Consider the following 9800-nt stretch of genomic DNA (forward strand, 5'->3'; position numbering starts at 1 on the left):
TGGAACCCCGGGGGTGCCCAGCTGCCAATGAAGAGCAGGCCCCAGAATGCCTAGCCCACCCCGGTTTCTGCTGTGAAGCCCCAGCCGCAGAATGCAGAGGCCCCAGCATGGGTCTCAGGAAGCACACAGATTAAACGCTACTGGGGATCCATGTGCCTAAAGCAGCGCCTTCCCATGCCTACTGCCCACTCGCCCCTCGAGCGCTTCTCAAGCCACGGCCTCTGGGGCAGGCTCCAAGGACACAGCCCCAGGCAGAGCGGACAACTCTACCTCGCCGCATGGCCTCCTGCTTCTGCACAGACTCCTCCTGCTTCCGTAAGTTCTCCTCATTGAGAAGTTGCTGAGAAGAAAAAAGGGAAAAGCTTTCAAAATCAGGAAACAACCAACATTGCTGGTCGACCGCTCGGCCCATGGGGAAGCTTCCACCACCCCGGGGGCTCTGACCTTCTCAGGGACGGGCGCCCCAGGGCCCGCACACCCCACAGCCTGACACAGGTGGGGCTGAACACCAGCCAGCACATGCACACACTGTGGGGCACGGTTCAAGAGCCCCTGCCCCCAGCATAGCTCGGCCATAGGGCAGACCTCGGGGCACCCACAGCCCTGACTCATGGCTGTCCTCACAAAGCACTGTTTTTTGCCTGACAAACTTACAAGCTATAATACCCACAACAGTCACAAACATTTGAACCCCCACCCCATGAACTTGTCACAGCCAGGTTCCCAGTCAGGTCCCAACCGGGAGAATCCTCAGAGTGGCTGGAGCCTGCCTCTGCTGGGGAGGCCACACAGCACAGTGGGGCAAGAGCCTAGAGGCATGTGCCTCCCATGTGCGTGTGCAGGTGTCCGAGTAGAGCTCCCCCAGGACCCAGCACTTACTGCCCGCCCCTGGACTCGGGCCCACCACCTGCCCCAGGAGAGGCTCTGCTCTCGGCGGGGACAGAGGAGGGCCTCTCAGTGCAGGCGCGCCGAGCTCACGTGCCCCAGGAGACAACCCCTGCTCTCGGGGGGGACAGACGTGGGCCCCTCAGTGCAGGCGTGCCGAGCTCACGTGCCCCAGGAGACAACCCCTGCTCTTGGGGGGGACAGACGTGGGCCCCTCAGTGCAGGCGCACCGAACTCACGTGCACCAGGAGACGCCCTCTGCTCTCGGGGGGACAGAGGAGGGCCCCTCAGTGCAGGCGCACCGAGCTCACGTGCCCCAGGAGACACCCACTGCTCTCGGCGGGGACAGAGGAGGGCCCCTCAGTGCAGGCGCGCCGAGCTTACGTGCCCCAGGAGACACCCCCTGCTCTCGGGGGGGACAGAGGAGGGCCCCTCAGTGCAGGCGCACCGAGTTCACATGCCCCAGGAGAGGCTCTGCTCTCGGCGGGGACAGAGGAGGGCCCCTCAGCGCAGGCGTGCTGAGCTCACGTGCGCCAGGAGACACCCCCTGCTCTCGGGGGGGACAGACGTGGGCCCCTCAGTACAGGCGCACCGAGCTTACCTGCTGCCTCAGCTGGTCCTCGTAGCGCTGCCTGGCCAGCTTGTCCTGGTACTGGGCCCTCTAGGGAGGGAGAGAACAGCGTGAACACAGCTCAGCTGGAGAAGCAGGTGGACGCACCCGGAACCAACGTCTGGACCCCGACTCCACTGGCGCTGGGGCCTGAGATGAGCTGCCCACTTCCAGCTGCTGAGTTAGCGAGCACACACTTGCGCATACACGGGTTCCCCATCACACTCAGTGCTGAGGAATCCATGGGTCTTAGAGGTTTGCACAAGGTCATCCCAGGGCCTCGATGGGTCAATAACAGACCCAGACTGCATTTGGGCCCATGGTGCACCCCAAGAGCTCCCAATCCTGGTCACCCAGGCTTCCCTGTGCCCGAGTGACCCCATGGCCCTTACAGCCTGGTGCTGCCGTGTCTCCTCGCTCAGAGTCTTCCTCCGTTCCTCAGCCTGCACGCGGATCTGCTCGCTCTTCAGCTGCTCCACAGCGGCCTCGTATTCCTACAGCACAGACCAGCTGCTGCGAGCCCGGGGCCTGGTAAGGCCTCGCGCTCAGGACTTTGAGCTCAGGGCCCATGCTACCTCAACAACCCTCTCCTGCATCCCAGGTGGGCTCCGAAGGGGCTGGACAGGTCTGTGCAGCACCTGGGCAGGGCAGGAGGTACTTCCAGAAAACACAGCCTGGACCAGCACCCCCACAGGCCCATTGGGTCTCAGCTGCACCCGCACCAAATCCAGGAGGACCCAGACCCGCGGGCAGAGAGAAGTGCCAGGAAAACGGATGGGGCTGGGTCCCAAAGGATGAGACAGTCTCCTGGGGTGTCTATCACTCCCCTCCTTGACACTGTTTTCACACTGGCTTATGTCACGTGCTCACTTTTTGACAAGCCTTTACGACAGCCAAGGATGGAGGGCAGAGTGTAGGCCTTTTCTAGGCTCGCTATGCGAGTGCAGAGAAACCAGGTGAGAATCTGCCAGGGGAGACCAGACCATCCTCACCTATGCCTGCCCTTCCCGGTGGTTGTGCTGCAGGAACTAAGGCCACACACCCAGCGCCTGTCTTTGACCTCTCCCTGTTTCCCTCCAAACCATGAGCTAGAAGGCAAATGCGGGAAGGAGGTGCCTGAGTACCCACTGCTCTTGGGCACTTCTCTCTCAAGGACCCTCCCAGGGCCGAGGGCACGCGGCCCACCCCAGCCAGCACCCACCCTCCACTCACTTTGAGCTTGGACTGCTGCTCCAGCTGCAGAGTCTGCTCCTGCATCTGCGCGAGACTCAGCGCCTCCTTGGCGTGTCCTGCGGGAGGGCGGGCATCAGGGCAGCGGTGCACCGGGCGAGCATTCACGTACTCACGCCAAGGGGTTTCCAGGGAGACCACAGCTCGCCTCACCCACCCTCGTTCCTGGTCAGGCCTTGTTCGGTGACCCTTCCCTCTGAAGGCCCCCTTCTCGTCACCTGTGTCTTCTCTATCCCCAAAGGAAAGCCCTGCATGCCAGGTCCTATCCCCCAGGGGACTGTCACGTTCTGGAGTGAGGGCTCCATCAGAAGGGCTGGCCTAGGCCTCTCGAGAGGAGGAGAGCCAACATGGCGGCTGTTTCCTAATTACACAAAAAGCAAGCCTATGGCCAGAATGTCCTTTATTTCCTATGGTATGTACACTCTTAAGCCTTCAGTACCTATCATCATGGATCTGCTATCAAGCACAAGCAGGCGGGAGGATGAATAAGTAAACGAGAATTAAATCAGAAACAAGCAAAGCATGCTGGGTGACGGTTCTTCACCCCGTGTGTCATAAGCATCTTCTACATGTATTTCGCTCATAAGGTGGGGTTCACACCTGTCTACATTTGAGACTCCCGATACTCTCCTAGCGGGAAAACCCTACGCATCAGAGCTCTCAAATATTTCTGTGATGATATGGTTCTCCCGTGCACGGTATTTTACCAAAGAAGTCTTCTACCATGTGAGAGCGCTGGAGGAAGGTGGGACCCGTGAACCCACCTCCCCAATGCTACAATGGCCCCAGCTGGCTCCCTTTGCTTCCCACACGTCCATCCTTCTAACCCCCCACAATCCATCTTACTTTTTGAAGCCTTCAAAGTAAGCTGCAGACCCTAGTACTGGTCATCCCCAAACTTCAGCAAACACATCATTAACTAAAGTGTAACATCTGTTTACAGTTCTGGTTTTTTCTTTTTGGAATTAAACTACAGCTGTAAGCATACCCACGCATTTAGACGAGCGTGGCAGAAGCTTTTGTATTTGCATGGTCTGCTGGGGTGTGCGGTTTGGCATGAACATAGTGTCAAAGCTTGGGGGGGACCCTCAGAGCTGGTCAGGATTGGGCTGCTGCCACCTCCTGGAGCCCCACTACAAGGCTCTCCCCTGGGTCTCTGGTGACCAGAGGCACAGATCACGTAAGGAAGGCACCAGAGTCCCGTCCCGCTGCACTGGTGAGCTTAGAAAGCCATGAAGCCAAGGGCTGAACAGACTTGGGGAGCCCCTTTAACAGCTGACTCAGACTGGGAGGGAGTGGAGATCTCAACAGACAGGAACACGGGTGTCACAGGCCAACAATGCTGGGACCGAATCCCAGCTGCGCTGTTTACTCACAATGTGACCTTTGGCAAACCAGGTTAACCTCTCTGAGCACCTCACCTGAAAATGCAGTGATTAGAGTTCCCTCCCTCCATGACTCCTGAAGGAGCGAAATGAGAGAAAGCAGGTAAACTGCTCAGCACAGGGCCTGGCACCACGTGCCCCACTGACCACAAGCTGCAATTTCAATACCAATGACAGCAGTTCATCACCTTGAAACCCTCCTGTACCAGGAGACGTGCTTCCAGAGTGTCAGTTAGTACCTGCTACAGGCAAGGAGCTCTTTTAGGCACCCACCTTCCTGGAGCACACAGCCCAGTGGACGGGGGCACAGAGACCGCTCAAGGCCAAGTGTGCTGCTCAGGCCTCGCAGGAGGGCCCAGGAGACCTGAGGAACAAGGCAACGTTGGGCTGGGCCCCGAGGAACAGAAAAGGCGGTCATGCTGTCAGAAGCAGCCAAGGACATCTCCAGTCTGCTTGGAGAGAGCAGTGAGGTCGAACAAGAGCAGGCTCAGGCCAAGCTCAGCAGGCACTGCTGCCTGTGAACTGGAGCATCTGGAGAAGATGGACTTGCAAAGGGGCACAAAGCACCCTGGGAAGAAGGGTTTGAGGATAGGAAGGGGTGGCACATGAGGGTGAAGCTCTCCCACTGGCCAGCAGTGAGGCCAGGAAGGAAGGCAGGGACAAAAATGAAGTAGAGTCCACACTTGGCACAGAGTATTCAGATGTGGAGACTGGGGGACTGATGAGGGGACCATAACTCCAGGCGGTGGCCCCTGGGGACTCTGCAGGAGATGCTGCTTGGTGGGGAAATGACAGCTTGATCACAGAAGAGCAGAGGCCGAAGCCCTGGGGACCCAGGGGAGAATGTTCTGGGGCAGGAGCTCTGGGCGGCCAGTGCAAGAGACCTGGGAGCAATTCGGAGGCATGAGTAGACAAGGAGGGAGCTGTTCCTCTCAGACACACCCAAGGCTATTCACACAGGCCAGTACAACTGCATGGGGCTGGGGGCCAACAGTCAGGATTCAGCCTCCAAAAGTGGGAAAACTTTGAAATTCTGGGCATGGTGAATGGATGAAATGCCAGGAATTGGAGTAGAGAGGTGCTTCCCGATTAAGCCTTTAACAAGAACTTAGATCACATCTCAAAAGTCTGTTATCCCCCTGAAGTGCCTTGAAGCCCATCCATTGTTTCTCAGCCCAACCTGACAATTAAGATTATCTACAAAGTTTAATACAGCATCTCGGGTGGGGGGTGTTCCAGCTAGGCCTAAGGAAACAGGCTGTCCTGGGCCTGGACACAAATATCTAAATGTTTTGAATGGCCCCCTGGGGATCTGAGAGCCAGGCAGGCCCAGAGACCTTGGCTCAGGATGTTCTTGTAGCCACCAGGGGAAGGGCGGGGACTGAGCAACAAAGTGCCAGGCCTCTCCCTCCTGAATAGGGAAGACTCTGCTTATACCTGCTTACAACAAGGCTTCTCTATAGGATCTCCTTTGAAAAAAAGGCAGCTCTGTTTAAACAAAAGTTTGAGATCACTTATATTGTTTCAATCAGTATTTATTCACCATCTTCTACATTCCAGGGTCTTAAACACACACTACTTCTTGAGACAAATCGTTAAGGCCACAGGAGAAAACAAAATTGGGAGAAAAGACGTGGGCTTAGCAAAGGTCCAGTCACTGCTGATGCCTTGCAGGCCCTGGGTCAAAAAAGTCATCAGGCTGGGCTAGGGTTGTCTGACCTGCTGCTTTACAGACTCGCCTACCTGAACGCCAAGGTTTTCCAATAATACTTGCAAATCTGCTATATTCTTCTTAAAACCAATGACCCTCAAGTGTGCTTCCCTCCTTAAGTGGAAACTTGCTAGCAACCACCAACAAACGGGCCCCTCCTCTAGCCACGCCATGGCCGTTCCACGTGGAGGCAGCAAGAGGTGGAAAGAGCTCCAGCACTGGCAGTGACCGAAGACTAGGGTCCAGCTCCGGCACCTGCTACCTGTAACCTCCGCAAGTCCTCTCTACACCGGTTTCTCCACCTGAGGAACATGTGGCAGCTGGGAAGCTGTGAGAGGGTGACAGAAGCCCGAACCTCCCCCCACCAGGGTGGCTCTGGCAGGAGCATTCCTGGAGACCAGCCCCTCACCCGACGAGCGAGACTGCCGACAGCCACTTGCCGCCTGACGGTTCGCACGACCGAGGGGCTACAGACTGCAAATGGGCGCAAGCCCGGGCGCCCACAACATGGCTCTCGGCGGAGGAGGCCCCGCGCCCCGCCCGCGCCGCCACACTCACGCGAGTGCTCCAGCTCGCGCGCCGCCTTTGCCGCGCGCTCAAGGCCCGTCGGGTCAAAATTGCTCCATTTGTCCTTGGGCGCTGGCCGGTCCCCCGCGCCGCGATCCCCGCCGCCCTCGGCCCCGGGCTGCGCGGGCGGCAGGGACAGGGGCGGCCCCGCGCCTTCGCCCTTGGGGCCCTTGATGCCGAAGAGCCACGACATGGCCCGCGAGCGCCGAGGGTCGCCGCAGCCACCTGGACCCGAGGCCGAGCAGACGCGCACGTCTCCGAGCAGCCTCCACGCGCCGCGAGCCGGCGGTCAGAGCCACTGCGCAGACGCGACACACGCCCCTTCCTCCCGGGCGACGGAAGCGCGTGAGGGCCGCGGCCCTAGGATTGGCCGCGAGGATCGTGACGTCATCAGCATCGGCGCTGCGATTGCTCGTGCTGGTTCTGGGGGCGGGTCGGGGCGAGGCGCCTGATGCCGGGGGCCGGTCAGGGACAAACTTGACGGGCTGGCGCGTGTGCGCCCCGTGTTACGTCAGTTCCCCGTAGCAACGGCACTACGTCCCGTTGCTATGGGCGCCCACAGAGTTCCGGACATGGCGGAACTCACGGCGGCGGCGCAGAGGCAGGTGCCCAGGCGGTCGTGGGGGTTTTGGTGGTCGGGGTCCCAGCGACGCCGCGGTGAGTCCCGGACCGAGGGAACAGCCGCTGGAGGAAGAGCCTGCGGAGGCGGCTGATCGCGGGGGAGAACCCCACCTGGGGCGGGCGCGGGGTCGGGCCGAGAGGAGGCCCCTCGGACTGCCGGCTGTGCCACTCCAAGACCCCGCGCCCGACCCGTCCCCCGCGCACGTGGCCCTGGGCGCCGTCCCCGGCCGTGGCGGAGCGCCGGCCGGGGGCCGCGGGGACCAAGCGGCGCGGGGCGGGCAGTGTCCAGCACAAGGTGGGGCCGCCCCACCTGCCGGGCAGGCCCAGGGCGAGCTGGGGCCCCGGAGCGTGAGGCTGCGCGCAGTGGGTCTCGTGGTGCTAGCGCACACAGTCGGCGCTTAATAAAATGATAGAAGTGCGGAAACGCGGTTCCTGGCCCGTCTCCCGCAACCATCTTTAGGATGAGGGGCTGGACTGGAGAACAGGCTCTCCCGATCCTCCGAAAGTGGCTCACATGGGAGGGGGACAGAGATCTCCGACCCAGGAGTATGGAAGGGCAGAGCAGCCCCCCAAAGCCCACAGAGGGCGCCCTTGCTGGAGGAGAGCTCCTTAGGGCAGGGGGTCCTGGCTGTGGTCACTGATTGGTGAGCGCTTCTCTTTCGGAACCTTCAAAGGCCACGTGCCTACTTCAGGAACAAAGGGGCAGGCTGGACCCGCCTAGGGCAGGGGAAGTGTGGACAGAGACCAGCGTCGCTCTAGAACCCACAGTGTCCAAAGTTAGCAAAGTTCACTTCTTGGGCTGTCATCCACGTTGCCCCTTGGTTCTTTCCTGGATGGAATTGGTTGAGTTCCCAGAATTATATGGAGTATCCCCACTAGATTGGGAACAATTTTAAGCCTGAATAAAAATAAGAAAAAAATTTTTTCTGTGATTTTTTTTTTTTCCCCCTCAAATGAAGAGAAAAACCAAATGAGTTTCCCAGCCAGATGCCCCCCAGTGGCCATCATCAAGGTTTTACAGACTCGATGCAAACAATACCTCCCACAGCACCCTGCCAGGGCTTCGCTGGATAAAGAGGAGATGGGTGAGAGGCATGAAATCCTTGTCCACACGCAGCTCAGCCACATGCCCCTCTCTAGCGCTATCCGCAGGCAGGCATTTGGCAAGCTTGTGTACTTTTATATAAAAAGGAATAACATTGAAAATAAAGCTCTAGGGGCCGGCCGGGTGGCGCAAGTGGTTAAGTGCGCGCGCTCCACTGCGGGGAGCCCGGGTTCGCCGGTTAGGATCCCGGGCGCGCACTGACGCACTGCTTGGCAAGCCATGCTGTGGCAGCATCCCATGTAAAGTGGAGGAAGATGGGCACGGATGTCAGCCCAGGGCCAGTCTTCCGCAGCGAAAAATGAGGAGGATTGGCAGATGTTAGCACAGGGCTGATCTTCCTCACAAAAAAAGAAAAGAAAATAAACCTCTGCATTTAAAAAGTTTCAAAAAAAAGTCAGTTTTATTTAACTTGGCTTAATTTAAAAGACAGAAAGTGTTGATTGCTGTCTTAAGATTTGGGTAATTGCATGCCCTCCCTCTGGAGAGGTTCCCTCCCATTTCCCTCACCCAAGCAGTGTGACTTCACACTTTCCAATTTCCGATGGACCATGCCAGATGTCCCATCTACTTGTGTTTGTTGCTTAAAATCGTAGACTAGAAGCCATTGGAGAGGACAAACACACCTTTCCTAAAGACACTAAGTTAGTAAAAGGGAATTACGATGATGCCTCCTATCTGATGCATTCACATTGTATTGACAAATGTGGGATCCCATGCTGCTCATGCTGAGCCGTTTTGCTGAAGGGATTCCCTTGACACCCCCCCCCCCCCAGCATGATTTTCTTCTCTGAGGGAGTCTTCCAGCATTGAAGACCTGGAGGAAAGACTGCAGAGGCTAAAGATGCAGGGGACAGCTTGGCCTCCAGCCTGACCTTGAGCCGAGAGGGGGGGGACATTGCTACTGCCGGGAGCCCAGGCCAGCAGGACCAGAGTGGGCCCCACCCAGGCCTAGTGCAGCGCACTCTGCCCCCAGAGCCCAGGTAGCAGGCATGGTTTCTGTGTGCCCCCATCTGGCCAGACCTGCGAGGAGCTGCACAGCACACCAGAGCGGTGGCCTTCCCTCTGGCCCATAGCCCCCAAGACCCAGCCCCAGGACTTCTGGGCACCAGGGCTGCAGCAGCCATCTGCCTGACCTGCCTGCCTGGTGTCTCCCACAGATGACACCCGTGCAGAAGCCTGTCTACTTAAACTTGGAGCCCCTCACATGATGAGCATGAGGCCGCTGCTGCCCCCCATATCACTCTTTGGTCTCGCTCTCCTAGGACAGCTGGGCCTTCAGGAGTAAGGGGCAGGTCCCTCTCCCTCAGCTGGCTGGGCCCCTCCCACTCCTGTTCTTTCTCTCCAGCTGCAAAAGAACCCGCTGGGTCCCGTCTCGCTTGCAGTTGCCCCAGCCCATGTGCACCCCACACTCACTCCCACTGGGCAGGCCCCGGCCCAGCCCTCCCAGGCCTGAACCCCCAGAGTGCTGGTCCTCACCCTGCCCATCAAAGCAGGGCTCCCAGCTCTCCGTAGGGCCCGTGCAGCCCCTCGCTGTGGCCCTGGAGGTTAAGGAGAGGTCTGAGGAGTAGCAATGCAGAGCCCTTGGACATGTGTCCGGGGCTGGAGAGTGACAGGACCGAGCCCAAAGCTCGCTGCCCCTCCAGCCTCATCCTCCTGCACTGTGTTTGCATTTAGGTAAGCAGTTGC

The 9800-nt window shown here is 58.8% G+C and overlaps 1 protein-coding gene across 3 annotated transcripts in view; it reads right to left on the bottom strand.

The window, feature by feature from the left end:
- The window catches only part of LOC101391566 (ATPase family AAA domain-containing protein 3A), a 23965-nt gene extending 17318 nt beyond the window's left edge, over positions 1 to 6647 (bottom strand). For all 3 annotated transcript variants that reach the window (XM_004425483.3, XM_087447003.1, XM_087447004.1), the window contains exons 1-5: positions 6380 to 6647; positions 2708 to 2784; positions 1888 to 1989; positions 1487 to 1546; positions 271 to 340 (exon numbers count right to left, since the gene is read on the bottom strand). In XM_004425483.3, coding sequence (XP_004425540.1) covers positions 271 to 340; positions 1487 to 1546; positions 1888 to 1989; positions 2708 to 2784; positions 6380 to 6581 — 511 coding nt within the window. In that variant the 5' untranslated portion in view covers positions 6582 to 6647. The remainder of the gene's footprint in view (positions 1 to 270; positions 341 to 1486; positions 1547 to 1887; positions 1990 to 2707; positions 2785 to 6379) is intronic.
- Between the last annotated feature and the right edge of the window lie 3153 nt (positions 6648 to 9800).

Source organism: Ceratotherium simum, chromosome 22 (genome assembly GCF_057802395.1).
Source record: "Ceratotherium simum simum isolate JZ-2026a chromosome 22, ASM5780239v1, whole genome shotgun sequence".
Classification (NCBI taxonomy): Eukaryota; Metazoa; Chordata; class Mammalia; order Perissodactyla; family Rhinocerotidae; genus Ceratotherium; species Ceratotherium simum.